Here is a 26,264-nt window from a genome sequence, read left to right as displayed (position 1 = left end):
AAGTCTCCTAAATCTGAGAACATCTATCAAGGAATTAAGGCATGGGTGTGGCACTCTTCTGGCTTCAGTCTATCACCAGGCAGAGTCCATGCATTTTTCCCAGGGAGACAGAAACAGAGACAGCTTTTGGGCTTTGAGGGAACTGATTCAGCAGGAGGAAGAAGTTGGAGAGGGGCCGATATGCAGATACCATTGCTGCAGGTGGCTCTGCCCCTTAAGCACTGAGGAGGGTACTGGTCCCTCTGGCGCCCCTCCTAGCCTTCACCCCAAGGTGAAGTACACTTTCTCAGGTCCCCAAGGATGGGTGGCCAGGTCTCACCTCCACATTACCTGGCTGTGAGGGCAACCTGCCTGGCTTTCCCCGCTAAGCACAACCCCCTGCAGCTGAAAGCCACACCCACAACACAGGACTCCTGTGAGATCTGACACTGGCCAATACTCTGGCCAATTCACACCTGCTTGAAGCTGGCATTTGAGAGGTCTTCAGGTTGACAACAGCAGATACAAGGTTGCTGTTCAAAGTAGGCCAAGTCAGGGCTTTGAGCAGCATCATTTGAAAAGTCAGGGGGTTGGCCAGGCATGGTGGCTAACGCCTATAATCCCAGCACTTTGAGAAGCTGAAATCAGGCGGAGCACTTGAGGTCAGGAGTTCCAAGACCAGCCTGGCCAACATGGAGAAACCCCATGTCTACTAAAAGTACGAACATTAGCCTGGTGTGGTGGCAGGCGCCTGTAATCCCAGCTACTTGGGAGGCTGAGGCAGGAGAATCACTTGAACCCAGGAGGCAGAGGTTGCAGTGAGCTGAGATCACACCACTGCACTCCAGCCGCCTGAGCAATAGACTAAGACTGTCTCAAAAAAAAAAAAAAAAAAAAAAAGCCAGTATGGGCCTGAGGGGGAAAGAAAAGAAAGAAAAGAAAAGTGCTGGGGGTGGGAGGCTGAGGCAAGCTCTCATGAGGCCAGCCTGGGCAACAAAACAGCATGACCTCATCTCTACAAAACATTTAAAAATTAGCCAGGCATGGTGGCATGCACTTGAAGTCCTAACTACTCAGAAGGTTGAGGAAGGAAGATCGCTTAAGTCCAGGAGTTTGAGGATAGAGTGAGCTATAATCACACCACTTTGCTAAAGGCTGGGTGAGTCTCTTTAAAAAAAAAAAAAAAAAAAAAAGGCAGACAGCAGGGCTAGAAAGGTCCTTCAATACTTCCTACATGCCTTACCCAGGGTGTCTCCCACAATGGCTGCTCACTGTGCTAAAATTCTTTTTTTTTCCTCTCTCTTTGTTGAGACAGTGTCTGTCTGTCACCCAGACTGGAGTGCAGTGGTGCGATCTCAGCTCACTGCAACCTCTGCCTCCTGGCGGGCTTAAGTGATCTTCCCACCTCAGCCTCCCATGAAGCTGGGACTACAGATGAGTGCCACCATGCCCAGTTGATTTTTATATTTTTTACATAGGCTGGTACAGTGCTAAAATTCTACCACTTGGGAACAGTCTTTGGGCCTACATATTGCCTTTTTTTTCTGGAGACAGAGTATCACTCTGTCGCCCAGGCTGGAGTGCAATGGCAGGATCTTGGCTCACTGCAACCTCCACCTCCTGGGTTCAAGTGATTCTTGTGCCTCAGCCTCCCAAGTAGCTGGGATTATAGGTTCATGCCACCACACCTGGCTAATTTTAGTATTTTTTAATTTTTATTTATTTTTTTAATTTTTTATTGGATTTTAGGTTTTGGGGTACATGAGCAGAGCATGCAAGACAGTTTAATTTTAGTATTTTTAGTAGAGACAGGGTTTCACCATGTTGGCCAAGCTGGTCTTGAACTCCCGACCTCAGGTGATCCACCAACCTCAGCCTCCCAAAGTTCTGGGATTATAGGCGTGAGCCACTGTGCCAGCCCATGTTGCCTTTCACAGATACTTTTTTCAAAGCTACCCTGGGACAGTAATACATTAAAACTAATACCTCTGCATAAATTGTCAACTGACCTGCCCAGCATGGGTATCTAACTGGGGTTTAAGGTGAGGGGACAGAGGGCCTTTAAGATTGGGGGCGAGGGATGGGGAGTGGTACAGACAGCTTGGGTAGGGTCCACTCCTGGTTCCAGGGTACAGGTTGCCAGATCTGGAGCACGGGATGAAGAAATGTTCAGAGATAGATGTCATTAGGTTGCTGAATGCCCCTAGTGCAGTGGAGAGAAAAAGCTGTAGCAGCCAAGGCAGGGTGTATATCCCTGGAGGTGGACAGCTTGAGAGGGGCCACAGTGAGCCCCACCTCTGATGGCTCTAGTTCTTGTCCCTTGAAGAGCTCAGAAAGGAAGGTGGCTCCTGTGCCTTGTCCAGCAATGGCTGCCTGAAAAGAACCCATGAAGATATCCCTGATCCATCCCAATGTGTTTCTGGTGTGACTGTAGCTAATCTCACCAGTGTGTGAGCTCAGGGTGAGGGAACCTGGCTGCTGGGAGTGGAAATGCCCTAGAGCCTCCATGCTGTATAGCTGCCCAGTGGACACACCTCCCTCACCAGCAATTTCTCAAGGCACAAGATAAAGTAAGGGGCAAATATAAAGATAAATCTGTGAGGCAGAAGGGTCTGGTCTGCCTCTAAAGGAGTAGCTAAGGGCTCTCTTTCTCTGCCTTTTTTTTCTTTTTGAGACAGGGTCTCACTCTGTCACCCATGTTGGAGTGCAGTGGCACAGTCCTAGCTCACTGCAGCTTCAAACTTCTGGGCTCAAGTGATCCTCCCTCCCCAGCCTCTTGAGTAGCTAGGACAACAGGTGCACCACCACACCTGGCTAATTTTTTAGAGATGGGGGTCCCTGTTGCCCACCACACTTAATAGTTATAATAAGGGCCTGGTGTGGTGGCTCATGCCTGTAATCCCAGCACTTTGGGAGGCCAAGGAGGGCAGATCACGAGGTCAGAAGATCAAGACCATCCTGGGCCAACATAGTGAAACCTCATCTCTACTAAAAATACAAAAAAAATTAGCTGGGTGTGGTGGCACACCTGTAGTCCCAGCGACTCGGTGACTGAAGGAGAAGCTCTTGAACCCGGGAGGCGGAGGCTGCAGTGAGCTGAGATGATGCCACTGCACTCTAGCCTGGCAACAGAGTGAGACTGTCTCAAAAAAAAAAAAAGTGATAATAATACATATCCAATCCTTGGTAAATGCCAGGACTCATCCTAAGATCTACAGTGATAAACTTTAATCCTCACAGCACTTGGAAATACATATAGATACTGATCATTTTACAGGTGAGAAAACTAAAGCACAGAGAGATGAATCCCTTGCCCAAGGTTGCAGAGCTGGTGAGAGGCAGCGTGCGGTGAGGCCTAGGCTGCCTGTGTGCAGGGCTGCATCACTGGCCACTGTGCACTCCTCTCCTCATGCTCTCAGCTCTACCAGCTTGGACAGGAGAGAGGTGGGAGAAGCAGTTAGTGCTCACCTGCTCTCGGCTAGGCACTTGGCAAACACCTGTAGGTTTCAATGTCAGAAGAACCCAGTGAAGAATGAGCCAAATATTCACTGTCCACATGGAGAAGCAAGACCAGAAGTCTGACATCCGCCAAGGCCATGCAGCCCAGGAAGTGGGGAGCTGAAATCCAAACCTCTGCCTGAGCTCTGCCCACCAGGTGTCTCCTCCCCAGCCCATGTAGGGAGCTGAAGAGAAGGGAGCCAGAGGGGAGGGAAAGGGGAGGTGGAGAGGAGCTTCAGAGGTCTTCCTCAGGCCTGGCAGCTGTCCCTGGCTTGCCTGAGATCCCAGGAATTTCCAGACCTTCCCAATATTGCCCAGAAGGGGAAGGGGCCCATGGGGCAGGAACCCAAGGCATTTGGGCCCCTGGAGAGCAGCTACCCTGCCACTCCAGCCTGCCTGAGTGCAACGGTCTGGAAGCCAGGTCTTGTGGAGTCATCCACACACTACACAACTACCCTGAGGCCTTAGGGGACCAGTGCAACAGGAGGAGCATTCCCAACTCCCATGTGCTCCAGTGGCTCCCCCTGATCCACCTGGGCCAACAGGGCTGAGGCCTGAATGGGGAAGCTCCTCTGGAGGACATGGGTGATAACCTGGATTACTGGTGGAGAAGGTCTGGAGCATCGAGGGCAGCCCAGGTCCCAGAAAGCCAAGGATAGGGATGCACAGAGGGCACAGTGGAGATGGAGATGCTACTCTCAGGACTTGGCTCAGCCAAGGCACATCCTGCTGCCAGGCCTGCAGTCCCTTAGCTCCCCTCTGACATAGCTTCCACCATCCCTAAGAAAGGGATAAGGGGCTTCGGAGAGCGGCCAGGTATACTGCAGGAACGGAGCAGATGGGTGATGGGAAGGGCCTAGGGCTGCACTAGAGCTGGCGCCGCTGGTACAGCACTGCCAGGAGTATGGCTGCCAGCACCCCTGCCACAGCTGCCTGGAGCCACGGAGACCCAAGCGAGGACCAGTGGCATGGCACCTCCTCGTCCTGGAACTTCTGGTCGGTGTGTGGCCTGGGGCCACCCTCCAGGTCCGCAGGTGGCCCAGGGTTGCCCTCCAGGAGCTGGATGCTGGGGTTCTCAGCCACGTGGATCCCAAAGGTGCCCTCGGACTTGTATTCATTCTCCTCTGGGCCATGGCAGGGCCCCACGCCCAAGGAGCTGCTGGCACTGATGGCAAGATCCTCAGAGCAGCCCGAGAATAGGCTGTCTACCTGGGATACCAGCATGCCAGGCTTGCTCAACTCCGACCCAAGGCCCCCATTCTCAGAGCTATTGTCTAGCCAGGCTGAGCTGCCTCCAGTGGCACCTGCAGGTGTTGGAGCTGCTGGGGTCTCCTGGGAAAGAAAGGAAAGCACTGGAAGGGACTGGGGGTTGGCAGGGAGACAAGCCTGCTAGGCTGGTCTCATTCCTAGCCAGGTCATGAACTAATACTCCAACTGCTCAATTCCCAGTCTCTAAGGCCCGAGGTCAACATTTCTTGGAGCAGTGGGAAGACGGGACCAAGGCGCTGCACCAATAGTGGCCTCCTCCAGGGCAGCCTCTCCCTACTCCCTGGCCTGTAACTCATGCCCACCTGGAAACGGGGCCCCATCCTGCACTGACATCCTGCTTGGGCCTGAGAACCAGAGAGCAGCCACAGGGTCAGAGGCCTCGCCATGCATCCAAAGGGCCCTATGGACTAGGTTCCTCCCAGCAGAAGCTAGAGTTAGATGTGAGGCTTGGAGCAGGCAGCGATGGGGGGCTGCTGGGTCAGAGTGGCTGCTCCAGGCTGGGATTGTGTTCTGTAAAGCCTGGCCATGGAGGGGCAGGCTGGGCACCCTGGTGGTAAAGAGCAAGGCACAAGGCAGACGGGCCACTGCACTCTCCCCCTCACTGCTTCCTGGTGCAAAACAGCACTGCTCGGCTTTACTAGGAGCTATGAACCCTAAATGAACTTATGCCCCTGACCAGTGGGGTGTCCCCCGTGGCTGACCCTCCTGAGATGTCCAGACTTAGGACCTGTAATGACTGTTCCTCCTGGAGAACATGGTGTGGGCTTGGATAAGGCTGGTTCTCAGCCCACAAGGAGAGGCCACAGAGCAGCTCAGGCTGGAGACAGAATGCAGACTGGGAAGGGGCCAAGGCCAGGGCCAGGTGGGCAAGCCCTCCCAGGGGAAGGGGCCCGGATCCCTGCTAGGAGGGCGAGGACTCACCTCAGCTCTGCTGCTCCTGCTGGTGGGGACTGTGCTGGCATTCCCTGTGGTGAGCACCATGCTACTGGGCACTTTGGATGGCACCATGACAGCACGGGTTGAACTGATGGGCAATTTGGATGGTGCTGGATTGGTGAGCACATTAGAAGGCACGGCACCAGGGGGCTTTGAGCTAGGTGGCAACTTGGAGGTCACTGTGCTGGCAGATGCTGGGTTGGCAGGCACTTCTGGGGGCACTGTGTTCACAGGCATCAAGGTGGTAGGCACTTTGGAGGGCAGAGAGTTGGCAGGTGCCTCTGCCCCACTGGAGCAGATGACAGGCTCGGGCTGGTCACCCTCTTCAACCCCTGCAGAGGCCAATCCAGGGGATGAGGAGGAGAAGGTACCAGTAGAAACTGACCCTGCAGGTCCAGGCAAGCGGCTTGCCCTGGGTGTGGATCGGGCCAGGGGCTGGAAGGAGACAGATGGAGACACAGGCCCACGGGATGGTGTGAGGCTGGAGGTTGCACCTGCAGGTGGTAAAACACAAGTGGAAACACAGACTCAAAGACTGTTACCTTCAGGCCTGGAGAAGGGTCCCTCTGCTCCAGGTCTCATGGTTCCTACTGCATTTAGGCCTCCAAATCTGTTGCCCTTGGAGGAGATGCCACAGTCCCTTTGGTCACTGCTTCCCAGCCTGAAAGCCCAACAGCTGCCCTCAGTCCTTGATCTGTACCCCCAGGTCTACCCTGACACACAGTGAAATGGTACCTTGGAGCTTGAAGATCATTATTTATTATTCTCTCTGCTTTTTCCTCTCCCACCTGGGAAGCCTCCCCTTGACCTTAGCCTCATGGAATCCTGGATACTTCCCCCACTGCTGTCCCTCCTCCAGCACCACGAGTGGGAACAGCCCTGAAACAGGGTGAGGGGTGGCAGGATGGCTTAGGCAGAACAGCTCAGACCAGCCGAGAGGCCCGGCCATCCCAGAGGCTTGGGAAGAGCGGGGACATGGACAAAGCCACCCCTGGGAGGCTGCCTGACCCGTGTTGGGGAAGCAGGGTGTAGCAGGTGGTGATGGTCTATAAAGGGTTGCAGCAGGATTCTCCATGGAACTTGGAATGCACATGCCAGGCCCCACAGCTGGCACAGGTCAAGGTGATTCCGATGTACACCCCAACCACCACAATCTCACACCATAGAATCTCACGGGACCTGTGTCTACAGACCTACTGAAACCTAATCACCTTCTGTCTCCATAGTCTACAGCAACTCCCAAAAGGCATCCCATGGCCAGGTGACACTGCAAAGCAGAGACAGGTGCCTGGAGCAGTTTGGGGATGACAAAAGTACTGAGATGATGTCTCCTAGCCTTTAACTGCTCATGTGCCTTGTGGCTGTCCCAGGGCACTGAGGGCTGACGGGGCACCAGCGTCATGTGAAACAGTTTGGAAAGCAGGAGAGAGACATGCTAGCCTGAGAGGTCCAGGCGGACAACTATATATTTCTGAGGGGAGCACTGAGGTCTGGAGTGGGGTCCAGGCCCCTGGATGATGACCTTACTTCCTCTGGGGACTGAGAAGTTTTTGGGATTCACTGGGAATTGCGATCTCTTTGTGGTAAGGCAGTGCCTAAAGGCCTCCCTGCCAATAGCTGGTGCAGGCCTGCACTGTCCCTCTCCCACCGCCCTCCAGGCCCTGGTTGCTCCCTACAGTCTCTTTGACAGAGTGCAAAAACGGCCCTACTTATCTCGCCCACCTCCACCCAGCCCCTCTGCGCTGTCCCAGTCAGTCCTCCTGTCTAGAGAGGGAGTCTATTTCCCTATTCCTTGAATCTAGGCTGGCCTTATAACTTGTTTTTGCCCACAGAATGGGGCACAGGGACATTGTGCTAGTTTTGAGCCCTCTCTTGTCTGTCTCAGAACTCCGCCCAGCAGCCATGATGGATTTGTGTGCTGGAGGACAAGAGACTACAAAGAAGAGAACCAAGGTGTTCAGCCAATAGCCAGAGGCAGAACTTATATATATACCAGTGAGTACTTGAGAAGAATTTCAGCCAAGACCAGAAGAACTTCCCAGATAGGTAGCCCAAATAGCTGACCCACAGGATCATGTGCTAAATAAATGGCTGCATTTTAAGCTAATAAAAAAAACAAAAATTGGAAAACTGGAGTGGACTATTTGTTACACAGCAAATGCTAACTGATACACCCTATAAGGAACTGGTTTGCTTCCTGCATTGAACTCCCTTTATTCCCACCTTGCCTCCTATTCAAGGAAGCCAGAGGGGCATCTCTAATTCTCGCCTTCACTTGAGAGATCGGACGGGCCCTATAATTCCAGATTCCATGCATACCTGCTGTGTGGGTACTGCCCAGTTCTGTGTCCTGCTCCTGATGCCCACTGGAGGTCACAGGGCTAAGGGCTGCCAGGTCAGCGGAGGGCTCCACAGGGCCACCACCCAGCCTCCTTGGGATGGCTCCGGGACTGAGCATCTGCGGGGCTTGCTCTGAACTCTGCAAGAGGGAAAATATGAATAAGGCAGTTACCTCTCCCAAGAGCTCGCAAAGGGCAGCTTGTGCTTTTGGGACGTCTCCTACAGACCTCAGCCCACACCATGAAGCACAGGAGCCAGGGAGCCATTGCTTGGGTTCTGGTAATTGCCAGACCCTCTGTCCACAGGTGTCCTTGCATTTACCTCACAGAAAACACACAGCATCCCTGGGCGACTCCCTGTCTAACTGTGTGGCCCTGAAGAAAGATCTCCCTCTCGGCAGCCACTGGTTTTCTCCTCATGGCTGTCACCGCTAGCTGATCCCTGCCCTGATGCTGCCTTCTCTGTCCCTCCCCTTTCCCACCTCCATTCATCCTATCCCTACCACAGCCACTGTGTTCAGGGGATCACAGATCCCTTTCTTAGGCTTCAGGTTCATGGTTTGGTGTCTCCTGGACACCCCACTGCCCACTCATTTATCTTCATAGAATCGGTCATCTTTCCCCCAAACTTGACCTTTTGGCAATAATGACAGTCCCGCCAATCACCCCTGCTCCCATAATTGCCTGCTCCCTCACTCTCCCTCATCTGGCCCCTCCCTGGGTTCCTCCACCCAATGCAACATCTCATATGGAACATTGCAAAGACCTCAAAACTGTGGTGGTCTCCAGCCAGGGGCGGTGGCTCACACTGGTAATCCCAGCACTTTGGGAGGCCAAGGTGGGCAGATCACCTGAGGCCAGGAGTTTGAGATCAGCCTGGCTGACATGGCAAAACACCATCTCTACTAAAAATACAAAAATTAGACAGCATCATGGTGGGTGCCTGTAATCCCAGCTACTCAGGAGGCTGAGGCAGCAGAATCACTTGAACCCAGGAAGCGGAGTTTGCAGTGAGTCAAGATCGCTCCACTGCACTCCAGCCTGGGTGACAGAATGAGACACTGTCTCAAAACAAAAAAAAACAAAAAAACCTGTCATCTCCCAGCTGGTTGGTGACAGAGGATTAGACTGCCACAGGGTGAAAACCTGGTCAGCAGTCTGGAAGCTGGTCTGGGGCAGAACTCCACTAAGGAAGCCTTGGGTTTCTGAGCAGAGATTAGGCATAATTTATAGTGGACAGGAGGGGGTTTCTGGAGGAAGGCTCATGGGCAGAAGTGGGCAGACAGGAATGCAAAAGCAGGTGGCTCAAGGTGGACTGTGAGGACAGACCTCTTCCAGGGACTCTGGCGGCTGGGACTCCTGGACAGGCATGGGGTAGCTTGGCTCCTTCTCTCTATAGCCATTGTAGGGGATGCTGTGGGCTGCAGCAGGCGTGGAGGGTCCTGGTACCTCAGCAGAAACTGACGGTGGCTCCAGTGGGGCTGGAGGATGTTCCGGGGTCCCTGGAGGACAAAGATGCAGTGATATCAAGAAGGAATCAGGGGCTGGGTGCTGTGGCTTATGCCTATAATTCCAGCACTTTGGGAGGCCAAGGTGGGTAGATTGGGAAGTCAGGAGTTTGAGACCAGCCTGGTCAACATGGTAAAACCCCATCTCTACTAAAAATACAAAAATTAGTGGGGCATGGTGGTGCGTGCCTGTAATCCACCTACTTGGGAGGCTGAGGCAGAATTGCTTGAAGCTGGGAGGCGGAGGCTGCAGTGAGCTGAGATTGCACCACTGTACTCCAGCCTGGGCAACAGAACAAGATTCCATCTTGCTCTGCGGAGGCAGGGTGGAAAGAAGGAATCAGGAACTACAGGGAGGCTGAGGCAGGACAACCACTTGAACCTGGGAGGCAGAGGCTGCGGTGAGCCAAAGTCACACCACTGCACTCTACCCTAGGTGACTGACTGAGACTCCGTCTCAAAAAAAAAAAAAAGAAAAGAAGGAATCAGAGGTATTCCTCATGATGGAAGAGGCTTGGGTGCTCTTGGGTACACCCCCCTGTCCCACCCATAGGTCCAAAAGCTGTTCTGATGTGGGTCCACTCCTCAGAGTAACAAGCATCACTGGCAAGGGGGCAGGAGTGGGAAGGAGAGAGCAGTTGGAGGACAAGGGAGCAAGGGAGCAGGGGGAGTGTGCGGGGGGGGCATCATGGGTCTCTCACCACCCAGACCATGTCAGCAGTCACCCTCCTCTGTCCCCAGACATCCTGGGACCCAGTGGCTTTCTCCTCCACATGGCTGTCATTGCTCACTGACCCCTGCCCTGATGCTGCCGCCTCAGCCCCTCCCCTTTGCCTCCACCACCCATCAGGCCCTTCCACAGCCATTGTAGTCAGGGGATCACTATTAATAATCTCCATACATCAAGAGACATAGTTAAAAAGAAGGAGGGAAAAGGAAGGAAGAAAGAGAGGAAGGGAAGAAGAAAGAGGGGGGAAGCAAGGAGGAGAAAAAGGAAAGAAAAGCAAACATGAGAGCCAGACACGGTGGCTCACACCTATGATCCCAGCACTCCTGGAGGCCAACCTCTTGAGCCCAGGAGTTCAAGAGCAGCCTGGGCAACATAGTGAGACCTCATCTCTACAAAAAAATTCTGAAAATTAGCCAAGTGTGGTGGCACATGCCTGTAGTCCCAGCTACTCTGGAGGCTGAGGTGGAAGGATTGCTTGAGCCCAGGAAGTCAAGGTGGAAGTGACCTATGATTGCACCACTGCTCTCCAGCTTGACAGAGCAAGACTCTGTCTCTAAAATGGAGAAAATAAAGAGAGAGAGAGAGAAAGAAAAGAAAACATGGATTTCCCACAGTTATAAATGTGACCAGGGGTTGGGTGTGGTGGCTCAGACCTGAAACCCCAGCACTTTGGGAGGCTGAGGCAGGTGGATCACCTGAGGTCACAAGTTCAAGACTAGCCTGGCCAACATGGTGAAACCCTATCTTTACAAAAATATAAAAATTAGCTGGGCATGATGGCGAGTGCCTGTAATCCCAGTGACTCAGGAGGCTGAGGCAGGAGAATCGCTTAAACTTGGGAGGCAGAGTTGTAGAGAGCCGAGATCATGCCACTGCATTCCAGCCTGGGCAACAGAGCAAGACACCATCTCAAAAAAAAAATGTGGTCAGGGTCTTGAGGGTTGCCTCTAGTTTGAAATATAAATAGAACTGGCTTGATTTTTCTTCCCATGTCTTGATCTCACTCGAGATCAGATTCCATCTCACCAAATCCCCTCTGAGCACTGAGAATGGCCGGGACACTGAGAGGGACTAAAGGAATAACTGGACAGCTGGTAGAGGGCATAGAAGGCTCTCAGGGTAAACCAGGGGAGGGGAAGAGAAAGTGGAGAGAGGGAGGGTAAACAAGTAGGTTGGGAAGAAGAAATGAGGAAGGGTGGGAGGCAAACGCTACAGCCGTGAAAATTAGAGGAGACCCCATGTGCTGGGCATACAGGAAGTGCGAAGCCCAGGTCAACACTCAACACGCATCTTCCCATGGTGTCACCCACTGCAGCTCCTCTTGGCAGACGCTGCCATGAGCCCCATTTTACAGAGGAGAGGCTCAGGGAAATTTAGGGACTTGGCCAAAGGGACACAGCTAGTCAGTGGTTCAGCCTGGCTCTACACCCAGGTTTATCCACTGCTTCAGTGTGACAAGGAGGATGACAGAGAAAGGCAGGAGGTACAGAGAGGGGAAGGGAAAGCAGAGGCCAAGGAGCAGGCTGGGGTTCCAGAAGGAGAGCAAGGACAGGATGCTCACGAGGCTGGTAGCTCTGGTAGACACGGGCCACTTCATCCGCGAGATCAGACAGCTCACAGGCCCTCAGGGCCACAATGAAGGACTCCACCCAGCCGGGTCGCCGCTGAAGGGTATTGAAGAGGTGCCAGAGGGTGTCCCGGTTCCCTGAGAGTGTGCAAGTGGCCCGCAGTCGATCCTGGAAGATATAGTGCCACTGTCCTGCTCAAGCCAGGCAGCCCCAGCCACTTCCCTACACAGAATGAAGCCACAGCGGTGGTTGGGGGTGGGGGTGGGGGCGTCAAGAAAACCACAAGAGCAAGGCGGCCACGTAAAACTGGATCAGAGCCCAGGACAAGGCCAGGTATGGAGTGATTAAGAGCAATTAGCAGCAATAGCTGCTAAGAAACTGGCAGCCGCCAGAAACTAGCAGTTACTAATTCCTGAGCTCTCCGTTAAGGGCTTTGCATGCATCATCTTATTTAATGCCATTACAATCCCCACTTTACTTAGCAGAAGCAAAGTACTATAGCAAACATCCTACAACAGTGGGGCAGGAATCCAAAGCCAATTAATCTGATACAAAAGCCCTGGGTTTATATGGCCCCCAGGGCAAAAGGAAAGCTTTGGATTAGGAGAGAAGGAAAAGGTAGATAGCAAAAGTATGATGAAGGGGTGAAAGAAGGAAAGAGAGGGGACCAACAATAAGAAACAAGGAAGCTGAGAATGCTGGGGAGATTCTGGGCAGATGACAGTGGCTGCAGTTTTTTTTGTTTGTTTCCTTTTTTTTTTTTAAGACAGAGTTCTGCTCTGTCGCTCAGGCTGGAGTGCAGTGGCGCAATCTCCGCTCGTTGCAACCTCTGCCTCCCAGGTTCAAGCAATTCTCCTGCCTCAGCCTCCCAAGTAGCTAGAATTACAGGAGCCCACCACCACGCCCAGCTAATTTTTTTGTATTTTTGGTAAAGACGTGTTTCGCCACATTGGCCAGGCTGGTCTTGAACTCCTGACCTCAGGTGATCCGCCCGCCTCAGCCTTCCAAAGTGCTAGGATTACAGGCATGAGCCACTGCACCCAGCCCTAGAGTTTTTATATCTACCTGAATTCCCACATAAAAACAAGCAACCCGATAGCAGAAACAAAAACCCACAGAATCCTGCAGGAGCTAGATTTTAGAAAAAGGAAAATATTTTTTAAATAAAAAACAGGCAGAGCACAGTGGCTCATGCCTGTAATCCCAGCAGGAGGGGAGGCTGAGGCAGGAGGATCGCTTGAGCCTGCGAAGCGGAGGCTGCAGCGAGCCAAGATACTGCACTCCAATGTGTGTGGCAGTGAGAACCCATCTCAAAGCATATGTGTGTGTGTGTGTGTGTGTGTGTGTGTGTGTGTGTGTGCCCATGCATGCGCATGTATACTGCTGTGTTGGCTCATACCAGTAATCCCAGCACTTTGGGAGGCCAAGGCAGGAGGATTGCTTAAGCCCAGCAGTTCGAAATCAAGAAAAATACAAAAATTAGCTGGGTATAGTGGTGTACACCTGCAGTCCCAGCTATTTGGGAGCTGAAGTGGGAGGATCAGTTAAGCCCAGGAGTTTGAGGCTGCAGTGAGCCATGATTGCAACACCACTAAACTCTAGCCTGGGCACCACAGTGAGACCCAGTCAATAAATAAACTAAAATAAAGTAAAATAAAGAAAACCCACAGGCCAGGTGTGGTGGTTCATGCCTGTGTAATCCCAGCACTTTGGGAAACCAAGGCAGGAGGATCACTTGAGCTCAGAAGCTTGACATCAGCCTGGGCAACATAGTGAAACCCCTTCTTTAAAAAAAATTAAAAATGTAAAAAAAATACAGCTTCTAGGGCAAAAGAAAAACCCCAAACATATATATATATAGTCTGGGCATGTTGACTTGCACCTTGCACCTGTAATCCCAGCACTTTGGGATGCTGAGGTGGGAGGAGTTCTTGACTCCATGAGGCACAGGTTGCAATGAGTTAAAATCGTGCCACTGCACTCCAGCCTGAGTGATAAAGCAAGACCCTGTCTCGAAAATAAAAATAAAAACCAGCCTGGCCAACATGGTGAAACCCTGTCTCTACTAAAAATAAAAATACAAAAATTAGCCAGGCATGGTGGCACGTGGCTGAGACCCCAGCTACTCGGGAGGCTGAGGTGCAAGAATCACTTGAACCTGTGAGGTGGAGGTTGCAGTGAGCTGAGACTGCACCATTACAGTGCAGCCTGGGCGAGAGAGCAAGAGTCCATCTCAAAAAATATTAAAAAAAGAAAATCAAACCCACAGAAAATATTTACTACAAAACAAGATATCCCTATAATTCCCAAAATACAAGAGGGAGGGGCAAACCCCAAACAGACCTGCATACTGATTCGATCTGTGTGGAGGATGCCGGAGACAATAGGGCTCCTGAGAAACCTGAGGACAGGAGTCCCCAAAAGAGCCAACAGGTTCCCTCTGGAGCACAGGGGTCCAACCTGAGAACAGCAGCTACAATTGAATGGGGAGAGATTGTGCCCACTTCACCAGCTAGCAAGTGCCGGGGCAAGAGCGACCTGGCTCCTGCCAGCTCTCAAACCTGAGTCTCAGCTCCCTGCCAGGACAGGGCCCCATGACAAGGAGAATGGAATCAAAACTGAGCAGGACAAGGCACGGCAAGAGAGATGAAGGAAACAGAAGGTTCTAAAAACAGTGGGCAAGTGGACCAGAGCCAGGAAATCTCAGGAGAGCCAGCACCATATTTCTGAGCAGTTCGCAAAAGCAACACAAGGCGGAGCTCGGTGAAGTCAGCAACGCCACCCTGAGCCACACTTCATCCAAAAGTTAGAAAAGCAGCAAGGACAAGGAACAAGACACAGCAAGAGGGAGAAGGAGCCGGCTCTGGCTTGGGGGAGGAACTAGGATGGGGCTGAGCTTTGGATTCCACAGCCCTGTCCCCAGGCCAGTGTCTGGCTGTCATTTTGCTGGCTCACCTGGTCTCTTGCTGTGAGGCAGGGCAGGTAAGGCAGAATCTCTACAACATCCACATTGCAAAAATTGCTGAAATGTCTGCAGATATACTTATAGGTTTTGTCTTCAGCAAACGGCATTGCTGCTCAGATTCTGGAGAGAGGGCTCTGGCCCCATGAAGGGTGGATGGACGGACAGGAAATGAGACTGGAAGAAAACAGATGACATATTACACATGGTTGGGAGTGGGGCTGGACAAAAGGCAATTATTTCTCAACTTTTTGGAATTTTTGTTTTCTTTCATTTTTAAATTTTTTTTTTTTTTGAGACAGCATCACCCAGGTTGGAGTGCAGTGGTGCAATCTCAGCTCAATGCAACCTCTGCCTCCTGAGTTCAATTGTGTCTCCTGCCTCTGCCTCCCAAGTAGCTGAGATGATAGGTGTGAACCACCATGCCCATCTAATTTTTGTATTTTTAGTAGAGATGTAGGTTTACCATGTTGGCTAGGCTGGTCACAAACTCCTGACCTCAAGTGATGTACCCACCTCAGTCTCCCAGGATTTGAGATTACAGGCGTGAACCACCACGCCCACCTTTTTTGTTGTTAAGACATGGGGTCTCACTCTGTTACCCCAGTTGGGTGCAGTGGTGCAGCCTCAAATTCCTGCGTTCAAGCAATCCTGCCGCCTCAGCATTCTAGGTAGCTGGAACTACAGACTTGTGCCACTACACCCAGCTAATTTTTAAAATTTTTCTAGAGACAGGGTCTTGTCATGTTGCCCAGTCTGGTCTCAAACTCCTGGCCTCAAGTGATCCTCCTGCCTCAGCCTGTCAAGTAGCTTGGATTGTAAGTGTCAGCCACTGTGCTCAGCCATCTTTAGTTTCTTTAAACATCCTATTTTATTACTGCCTGGGTCTCTCCAAGGTTCCCGCAGAATTTGCTAAAAATGAATTGATGACCAGCAGCTACTAGAGAAGCTAGGGCAGGTGGATCTCTTGAGCCCAGGTGTTTGAGGCCAGCCTGGGCAACACAGCAAAACCCTGTCTCTAAAAAAAATAAAAAATAAAAATAGTTGATGACCAAAAAGAATCAGATCCAGAATACCTAGGGCCCATTTCTGTCCTGTAGGGTGGTCAGCATTGGGGAGGTCTGCGTGTACTCCTAGCACATGTGGTAGAGGGATCTGTATGTAACCATAGTTTCGGTGCCTATGAATGTCCTGGCTTTCCTCCTGGCTCTAAGGCCCTCAAGCTGATACGCAAGAGGGCTGTACCTAAAAGTGCTGCTGCTTTGGGACATACTGAAAAAATTAAAAGTGAAGCCCAACATGATAATAATAGGCTCATCCTACTTTAAAGAAGAAAATGAGGTATGCTTGCTAGTTAGTAGAAGAGCAAAGAACTGAGATCTTCAGGTCATCTTCTTTCCATGACATAGCTGCAGGCCTGCCATTAAAGCCTGCTACACATACATTCTCTCTTTTTTTGAGACAGAGTTTCACTCTTGTTGCCCAGGCTGGAGTGCAATGGTGCAATTTCAGCTCACCACAACCTCTGCCTTCTGGGTTCAAGGCATTCTCCTGCCTCAGCCTCCCAAGTAGCTGGGATTATGTGCCACCATGCTAGGCTAATTTTGTATTTTTAATAGAGACGGGGTTTCTCCATGTTGGTCAGGCTAGTCTCAAACTCCAGACTTCAGGTAATCCACTCACCTTGGCCTCCCAAAGTGCTGGGATTACAGGTTTGAGACACCGCTCCCGGCCCACATACATTCTTAAGATGGGAGACTGAGTTCCATGCCTTGAATTCACTGTGTGTCCTGGGCAAGTTACCAGTTTCCAGACTTTTCCTCACCCTTAAAATGGCTCAGATAGCTTGTTTTGACAGTACAGTAACTCAGCCTTCTAAGTCTATTTTTTTTTTGGAGACAGAGTCTCCCTCTGTCATCCAAGCTGGAGTACAGTGGTGTGATCCAGGCTCACTGCAGCCTCCGCCTCCCAGGTTCAAGCAATTCTCCTGCCTCAGCCTCCCAAGTAGCTGGGATTACAGGAGCCCACCATCACACCTGGCTAACTTTTTTGTTTGTTGTTGTGGGCCACCGTGCCTGGCCAATTTTTGTATTTTTTAGTAGAGACAGGGTTTCCACTATGTTTTCCAGATTGGTCTCGAACTCCTGACCTCAAGTGATCCGCTTGCCTTGGCCTCCCAAAGTGCTGGAATTACAGGTGTGAGCCACTGTGGCCGGCCTAAGTTTAAAAATTTTAAGTGCCAGCCAGGTGCCATGGCTCACACCTGTAATCCTAGCACTTTGGGAGGACAAGGTAGATGGATCACCTGAGGTCAGGAGTTTGAGACCGGCCTGGCCAACATGGAGAAACCCCATCTCTACTAAAAATACAAAAAACTAAGCTGGGCATTGTGGCGGTCGCCTGCAATCCCAGCTACTCAGGAGGCTGAGGCAAGAAAATTGCTTAAACCCGAGAGTCAGAGGTTGCAGTGAGCCAAAATCGTGCCATTGCACTTCAGCCTGGGCAACAGAATGGAGCTCTGTCTAAAAAAAAAAAAAAAAAAATTAAGGGCCTCAAATATAAGCTATTGCTACCAGTTGTTTAGTAGGAGTTACCACAATTTGCAATTATAGATGTTTTTGCTTGTTTCTTTTTTGCCTCCCCCATCAGGGAATGCTGCAGGGAATAAGAGACAAGGTCTGTGCCACATCCAATTTATATTCTACCGGTGCGGAACAAATAACAGATCAGTAAATTCTTACCCAAATAAGAATTCCAGATAGCAATAAAGGTTCTAAAGAAAATAAAGCAGGTAAAGAGACACATCCCCTGGAGACAGGCATGCTACTTGAACTAGGGGGTCAAAGAAGCCTTTCTGAACTAGTGTTAAGAACACAGCTGAGCCGTTCTAAGGCTCTGAGAAGATTGGTGTTTTTGGCAGAGGGCATGGTAAATGCAAAAGTCCTAAAGTGGGATGAACTTGGCATGTTTGAAGAATAGAAAGCAGGTCAGTGTGGTCAAGGTTAAGAAAGCTAGGGAGAGGGGCAAGATGAAGGTCAAGGAGGTAAAAGGGACCACTCACGTAGGGTGCTGTAGGAAAGGACTCTGGGTTTTAGTTGGAGTGAAACAGGGACCAATTGGAAGGTTCTGGCAGGGAAAGAAGAGGATCTGATTTACATTAAAGACTTCTCTGACAATTGTGAGAACTGTGGAGGGGCCAGGATGAAAACTGGGAGACCAGTCAGGAGGCCACAGCCGAGGAGACAGGATGATTATGGCCAGGATGGAAACTACAGAGTTGGCAGGAGGCAGCCAGATTTCTGGTGTTTTGAGGGTGTAGGAGATAAGGGAGAGAAAAAAATCAAGGATGACTCCTTAGGCACTGGGTAGATGGCAGGTGCCCATTTACCAGAGCAGAGAAGCCAGGGGAGGAGGAGTGGCTCAGAAGGAACTCCAGAACTCAGTTTTGAACAGTGAAGCTTGAGATGCTATTGGATTCCTAGTGGGCTGTCAGGGAGGGAAGGAGGCAGAAGAGGACCAAGTGGGCATCAGGCAAGCATGAGACCTCTAGGAGGCAGTGCTGCGGAGCAGACAGCACCTGAAAGCTGCTGGGCCACCAAACCCCACTCACAGGGGAAACAGTCTTGTCACAGGCCTCAGAGTCTCACATGCACAACTTGCTTTGCCAACCACCAGGCACTGCTGCATTCCTTGTGGGCCAAGTGCAAAGGACAGTTCAGGAGGGTCAGGCTCTGAGCCTTCAAGAAATGAGCAAAGTGCTGGGCATGGTGGCTCACACCTATAATCCCAGCATTTTGGGAGGCCGAGGCAGGAGAATCACTTGAACCCGGGAAGTGGAGGTTGCAGTGAGCCAAGATCATGCACTGCACTCCAGCTGGGGACAGGGCAAGACTCCGTCTCAAAAAAAAAAAAAAGAGCAAAAACCAACTCTGTGACAGTTAATAGACCCCTTTCTTGGCCAAGCATGGTGGCTCATGCCTGTAATCCCAGCACTTTGGGAGGCCAAGGCAGGCAGATCACTTGAGGTAAGGAGTTTGAGACCAGCCTGGCCAACATGGTAAAACCCGGTCTTTACTAAAAATACAAAAATTAGCCAGGCATGGCATCAGACACCTGTACTCCCAGCTACTTGGGAGGCTGAGGCATGAGAATCTCTAGAACCTGGGAGGCAGAGGTTGCAGTGAGCTGAGATCAGGCTATCACACTACAGCCTGGGCAACAGAGTGAGACTCCATTAAAAAAAAAAAACAAAACACTGTTTCTTCTTCCTTTCTCATGGCATCAGCCAGGTACCAGGAGGCAATCAGATGAGGCACTCTAGCCTCAGCCCCTACAACACACATGGAGGGGAGGGGATGATGTAGCCCAACCAAAAGGAAAGGAAGCCCACGTCTGTTCACATTTATTGAGGGCCAACTGTAGACAAGCACATCCTAAGGTTCTTTTAGTTAATCCTTCCCCAGTCCCGTGACAGGGGAAGTGATGCCAAGGTGCACAATTGGCCAGAGGCTAGCACAGGATTTGAACCCAGAATCTCCTACCTCACTGCAGCTGGTCATACACCTTGCAGGGCACAGAGACCCCTGCAGCAAGTGAGGCCCACAGAGCCACCTGCCTTCAAGCCCAAAGAGGGCCCAAGGTCACTTGTGGGGAGAGGCTGAGGGTGCACTTGGGAGGAAGCAACATTTAGATCAGACATTAACCCTGCCCTCACATTGCGGCCACAGGTCCCAAGTCGTTGGCTGTCCTCCTAGATAGTTTTGAGGCTTCACGACTTCCATACAGAGAATGCCTTCTTCGTTGTTTTGGTTTGTTTCATTGTTTTCCTGGCACCTCTCCCATCTGAGAAGGAAGGAGGTGACAGAGTGTTCTCGATGCAGCAAAGTTTCCGACCTGACTGTCCAGAGGCTCTGAGTGCGTCCCGGAAATAAATACCCACCCTCCCGAAAGGGACAGGCCTCACAGCCTCGGATCGGATTCCTGGGCGAGACCCAGGTCCGCGGAGCGCCGGGAAGCTCTTCTGAGCTGGTGTCGCCGCCGAGAACTGTCCACACCCAGGGGAGGGCGGCAGTACTCGAGCCCAAGGCGCGGCCCGTCGAGATTCGGCCCCCCCTTAGAGTCACCCTGGGCCTGCGGGCAGCAGGAGGTCAGCGGCCACTGCCCGTGCCCTTCCGGCTCTACCTTTCCCCCAGACAGAGCAGACGCCCAGCGCCACCTACCCCTTTTCCCCGGTGCTGGATGCGGCGCCTGGAGCCCTCAGTGTCCCCGAACCCCGTGCGCCTCAGGGCCGGCTCTTCCCGAACCCCGAGCGCCCCAGACCCAGGGCGCCCCGGCTGACGCGGTCATTCCGCTGCAGCCACCTTCCCTAAAGGCGTCCGTGTGTACTGAGCAGAGAGGACCAAGGGCCCCAGCGGCGATCTTACCTCGGGTAGCCCCGGCCCTGCGACCTGGCGACAGCCGCGCGGGGCCTACGACCCTCCCCGCAGCGACGGGACGGGGCAGGCAGGCCGCGCGGCCATTGGCCAACAGGAGGGTGCGGGGCTTCCCGGCCGCGCGTGATTGGCTGGAGGCTCAGGGACGGAGAGGCGGGGGCGGGCGCTGGGCCTTGGTTTGCGGGTCGGGGACACACAGGACTAGGCTCGGAGGATCGACCTGATTTCCTGCTGGGGGCGCGGGAGAGCGGATTGTTTTCTTCCCTTGTTCGTCTCGAGCAACTTCCAGGGGAAGTCCAGTGTCCGGCCAGAAACCAGGCGGGCGGCCGGCCTCCGAGTCATTGGCGGGCTGAGAATTCCATCCCCACGCTTCTCAAGTGAAGCAGCCCCTCCTCCTGCCGGGAGCTTTGAGGGGCGAGGATCTTCGTGTCGTTCTCTCCTGCAGCCTCATGGCCTGGCATACAGTTAGTGTCCAGCAAACGCTGGGAGACGCTGAAGTCACAGGGGCAAGGATGCCTAGGCAGGAGACGCGCACGCCGGGCCTGTGGGAACGGGAGCGGGCGACGGAATGCAGGGTGGGTAGGCCCAAGGCAGGCACGCCAAACTGGCTGACGGGCAGGCTGGGGGTGACTTAAGTGCTGCGTGGGAGAGGCCTCTTCCGCCCAACGGTATGGGGCGGGTACCTCCCGCAGTTCCTGCCTTCTGCCTCGCCTTTCCCCTGCTGGGGCAGAGGCCAGCACTTATTGAGCACCTACTGTCTTCCAGGCACAAGGCTTAAAACCTTATTCTTTAGAGTTCATTAAATACGCTCACGATAATCAGGTAGAGTAGGTTTATTCTTCCTGTTTTAAAAAGAGTTTAAGAGATTTGGAGCCGGGCGCGGTGGCTCACGCCTGTAATCCTAGCACTTTGGGAGGCTGAGGTGGGTGGATCACCTGAGGTCAGGAGTTCAAGACCTGCCTGGCCATCATGGTGAAACCTCATCTTAAAAGAAAAAAGAGATTTGGAAAAATGACAGTTGTTACTGAAGTTAAACGTATGCTAATCCTATGACCCAGCAATTTCGCCCCTGGGTATATATCTACCTAGAAACATACACCTAGATAATGTTTGTACTGACTTATTCATGATAGGCAAAATCCGAAAACGCAAATGGTCATCAGCAGGAAAACAGAAAGACAAACTATGGTGTAATCACACTATGGAATAGTATACCACAGTGAAAATGAACAAACTATTGACACACAGACATAGGAGGATCTTCCCACAGTTGAGTGGGCACCAGCAGCTAAATAGTGCTTAGTGAATGGAACCAAACACTAAAGAGCACATTCTGTCTGCTTCCAGTCATATAAAGTTCAAAAACAGACAAAACGAATCTACATAAGTATAAATTAAATACTGGTAATTTCTGGGGGATGTCGATTGGGGGAGGGGAGGGATGCACACCTTCTAGGGGAGTGGAAATATTCTACATCTTGATGTGAGTGGTGGGTACCAGAGCTAAAGCCTATGTAAAAATGTATTAGCTGTACACTCACTGAAGGTCATGTGTTACTATATACTGCATACCAGAGCTAAAGCCTATGTAAAAATGTATTAGCTGTACACTCACTGAAGGTCATGTGTTACTATATACTGCAATTTTAAAAAAGAAGACTTAAGATGCCTAAGTACAGGCTTGACTCCAAAGCCAGTGTTTTGAGGCGGAGTATCACTCTTGTCACCGAGGCTGGAGTGCAATGGCACAATCTCTGCTCACTGCAACCTCTACTTCTGGGTTTAAGCAATTCTCCTGCCTCAGCCTCCTGAGCAGCTGAGATTATAGGCCCACGCCACCACCCCCGGCTAATTTTTCTATTTTTAGTAGAGGGGGTTTCTCCATGTTGGCCAGGCTGGTCTTGAACTCCTGACCTCAGGTGATCCACCCGCCTCCGCTTCCCAAAGCGCTGGGATTACAGGCATGAGCCACCAGGCCCGGCCTCAGGTGAGGTTTTTATACTGTACTTTATAGCCCTGTGGATATTTCACAACCTTCAGCATTTACAAAGTGTGCTTATTCACGTCTGTACTGTAATAAAACCAGCTCTGCCTAGTTTAGCCAAGAGGGCATAAATGTTGATTAGTTCAAGAATCAATCTTGCCTGCTCCCCACTGTGCTCTAGCAGCTTCATATCTAATTCTTTGAGGAAGAACATTGAAAGTGTTGGGACAGGGTTCCAAATGCGGCTATCACTCCTTTCTTTGCTGGACCTCAAAGGGCATTAAAACAATCCCACTGCCTGACTAGGTAGTTCCCTGTCACCTGTCAACAGCTTTTTTTTTGAGACGGAGTCTTGCTCTGTCGCCCAGGCTGTAGTACAGTGGCACAACCTCGGCTCACAGCATCCTCTGCCACCTGGTTTCAAGACATTCCCTTGCCTCAGCCTCCTGAGTAGCTGGGACTACAGGTGTGCACCACCATACCCAGCTAATTTTTTTGTATTTTAGTAGAGACGGGGTTTCACCATATTGGCCAGGATGGTCTGGATCTCCTGACCTCATGATCCACCCACCTCAGCCTCCCAAAGTGCTGGGATTACAGGCATGTGCCACCATACCAGGCCCTCAACAGCTTTTATAAAAATTTAGATAAAGAACACAACGACATGCTTATGGTATTCCTATCAAAAGCTCATGATCTGAAACTACTCATAGAGAAACAGTAAGCAAACCCCAAATGAGGGACATTTGACAGCTGTCCTGTCCAATACAGTGGCTACTAGCCACATGTAGCTATTTTAATTAAAATTAAATAATACTTAGAAGCCAGTTTCTGAGCCCCACGAGCCACATTTCAAATGCTATTTTCATGTAGCTAATGGCTTCATAGTGAGCAACACTAACAACATTTCCATGATTGCTGGAAGTTCTATTGGATAGCACCGCTCTGCAGAATAACTCTTCAAAAATTTCAAGGTCAGGAAAGACAAGGAGACTGAGCGACTGCTCCAGAGAAAAGGACACCAAAGTGACATGATAACTGAATGCAATATGGGAACCTTGTTGGATCCTGAAACAGAAAAAGGACATCAGGCAAAATCCGAATAAGGCTTTTGGATTAGTTAACGATTATCTGTCAGTGTTAGGATCATTGCACTGGGTTATGTAAGATGTAAACATTTGCATTATTTTTGCAACTATGTTGTAAATCTGAAGTCATTTCAAAATTATAAAGTAAAATAAATCATCTTTGACCCTATCTGGCTATTTATATTATCTTTTATTTTTTATTGTGTCCCACCCTATTTCATGGGTATAATTCATTGATCATTGTCCATTTGTTAGGAGAAGAGCAAGTCCAGAGAGTGATCTATGCCCTAGGCTGCCCCCAGTGAGGGCCCTGGAGCTGCCCCCTGCCCACTAAATCTCATCACAGACAGGCCCATGTCTCCAGGCCTCCCAAGGAGGATGTGACCCATACATGATGACTCAGCAACCACCAGCTCATTTTCCCCCTAGAGAGCAGAGGTCAGGCCCAAAGATAGTGCCAGAGAGCCCCAAACATGGTCATGTTCTCAGGTGTGAGTCCTTCGGGAAACTGAGACTAAAAATATAATCCCACCTTTATGAATTCATTTTGAATAATATTTTAAACAGTTATTCTTTATTTTTTATTTATTTATTTTAAAAATAAACAAAGGTCTTACCACATTGCTCAAGTTGGTCTTGAACTCCTGGGCTCAGGCAATCCTTCTGCCTAAACTTCTCAAGTAGCTAGGACCACAGGCAGACTCCACTGCACTTACACAGCTATTCTTTAAACTGTTCAATTTGTTCAATCTGTCAACTTATTTACATATATATATACTTTTTACAGCTAATGTGGGGAAAACAGAAATATTTGATGAAGAAAACCAAAATCCATATTCATAATGCCACCATCTACAAAGATTAGTCATGCTTGGTGGCAACATCTGTAACCCCAGCTGCTCAGGAGGCTGAGACAGGAGAATCGCTTGAACCCAGGAGCCAAGATCATACCACTGCACTCTAGCCTGGGTGGCAGAGCGACACTCCATCTCAAAAAAGCAAAAAAACCATAATGCCACCACCCAGGGGTGACTGCTGGTGACTTTTTTAGTGTATTTTTTTCCCCACAATACAGAGTATCCAAGTCCTTTGGCTTCCTGGGGTCATCCTTACCTTGACCAGCCATGTGAGATGGTTCCAGCCATGATGTGGGACATAATAGGGTCTGCCATGAGCCTGGCTTACCTCTCAGGGATCTCAGGAAAAGGAGGGGGCCTGGCTCACAGCAGCTCCTGGGTCAGTCCCTGCTGCAGCCAGATACTCCTCTGGGACTGTCTGGCCCTGTAGTTGGCGCAGCCCTCTCATCAGGCCTCAGGACGTTGTGTGGCTGGTTGCCTGCCACTGACACAGGCTGCTTGGCAATGACATGCCTTGACAGTTAGATATAGAGTTCCTAAAATTCATAGGCCTCTCCCAACACAGATTTCTCCCTGGTCACATCCCTCCATACTCCCAGCTTCTTGCCACATTGCTGGTGCCCTGCTTGCTCTCAGAGTCTCTTGCTATCTCTTGTCCTAGGGCTCCTCTCCCAAAATCGGGTTTTCACTGCAGGAAGCAGAAGTCACCCTAAGTACTTTGTGCATGGAAGGGTTTGTTTCTTGAAGCATAATTTACATTCAGAAAAATATATCAATCTTAAGTGTATGACTTGATTCATTTTGGGGGTTGTTTGTGTTTTGTATTTCACTCTGTTGCCCAGGCTGGAGCACAATGGCGACATCTCAGCTCACTGCAACCTCCAGCTCCTGGGTTCAAAGGATTCTCCTGCCACAGCCTCTTGAGTAGCTAGGACTACAGGTGTGCATCACCGTGCCCAGCTAATTTTTGTTGTTGTTGTTGTTGTTTTTCGTAGAAACATGGTTTCACCATGGTAGCCAGGTTGGTCTCGAACTCCTGACCTCCATGATCAGGAGGTGATCCACCCGCCCTGGCTGCCCAAAGTGCTAAGACTACATTCATGAGGACTTGATTCATTTTTATCTGAGTAAATGTGTGTGCAACCAACATCCATATCAACATCTAGAATATATCCATTTTCCCAAAAGTTCCCTAGGCTGGGCATGGTGGCTCACACCTGTAATCCCAGCATTTTGGCAGGTTGAGGCAGGAGGATTGCTTGAGCCCAGGAATCGAAAACCAGCCTGGGTAACATGGCAAAACCCTGTCTCTACAAAAAGTACAAAAAATTAGCCAGGCATGATGGCACTCTCCTCTAGTCTCAGGTACCTGGGAGGCTGAAATGGGAGGATCAATTGAGCCCAGGAGATCGATCTGGAGGTTGCAGTGAGCCATGATCATGCCACTGCATCTCAAGCTTCACTTGTTCAGAACTCAGTTCTGGAGTTCCTTCTCAGCTACTGATCCTCCTGCCTCAGTCTCATGAGCAGTTAGGACAACAAGCATATACCATTGGCTCTTTTTTAAATTTATTTTTTGTAGAGATGGGGTCCTGCTATGTTGCACTAGCTGGTCCCAAAATCCTGGCCTCTAGCAGTCCTCCCATCTTGGACTCCCAAAGTGCTAGAACTACAGGTGTGAACCACATTAGATCTCTAACTGCCTTTTTTTTTGAGACTCTTTTAGCCCAGACTGCAGTGCAATGATGCAATCTTGGCTAACTGCAACCTCCACCTCCTGGGTTCAAGCGATTCTCTTGCCTCAGCTTCCTGAGTAGCTAGGATCACAGGCACACACCACCATACTTGGCTAATTTTGTATTTTGAGTAAAGACAGGGTTTCACCATGTTGGCCAGGCTGTTCTTGAACTCCTGACCTCAGGTGATCCACCCACCTTGGCCTCCCAAAGTGCTGGGATTACAGGCATGAGCTGCTGAGCCCACCTCTAACTGCTTTTTATTTTTGTTTTTTAAATTAAAAAATTTTTTTTTTTTAGAGACCGGGTTTCACCATGTTGGCCAGGCTGGTCTCGAACTCCTGACCTCAAGCAATCCACCTGCCTCGGCCTCACAAA

The 26,264-nt window shown here is 50.8% G+C and overlaps 1 protein-coding gene across 11 annotated transcripts; it reads right to left on the bottom strand.

Moving 5' to 3' along the window:
* Positions 1 to 3,185: 3,185 nt before the first annotated feature.
* Positions 3,186 to 20,316, bottom strand: MAVS (mitochondrial antiviral signaling protein). 11 transcript variants are annotated; one of them, XM_078371305.1, is made up of 8 exons: positions 20,009 to 20,316; positions 19,504 to 19,631; positions 14,783 to 14,966; positions 11,821 to 12,049; positions 9,351 to 9,523; positions 8,002 to 8,161; positions 5,668 to 6,176; positions 3,186 to 4,809 (listed from the first exon to the last, which is right to left on the bottom strand). In XM_078371305.1, exons 5-8 carry the CDS (start codon positions 9,390 to 9,392, stop codon positions 4,345 to 4,347), a joined length of 1,176 nt encoding a protein of 391 aa, XP_078227431.1. In that variant the 5' UTR covers positions 9,393 to 9,523; positions 11,821 to 12,049; positions 14,783 to 14,966; positions 19,504 to 19,631; positions 20,009 to 20,316; the 3' UTR covers positions 3,186 to 4,344. The 11 variants fall into 11 exon arrangements, with proteins under 11 accessions (XP_078227431.1, XP_035154177.3, XP_078227432.1 ...); XM_035298286.3 differs by having other exon boundaries at positions 11,821 to 11,995; XM_078371306.1 differs by having other exon boundaries at positions 20,213 to 20,316.
* Between the last annotated feature and the right edge of the window lie 5,948 nt (positions 20,317 to 26,264).

This window comes from Callithrix jacchus, chromosome 5 (genome assembly GCF_049354715.1).
Source record: "Callithrix jacchus isolate 240 chromosome 5, calJac240_pri, whole genome shotgun sequence".
NCBI classification, from domain to species: Eukaryota; Metazoa; Chordata; class Mammalia; order Primates; family Cebidae; genus Callithrix; species Callithrix jacchus.
Note: the sequence above shows the minus strand (reverse complement) of the source record. Positions and strands in the feature narration are given on the sequence as shown.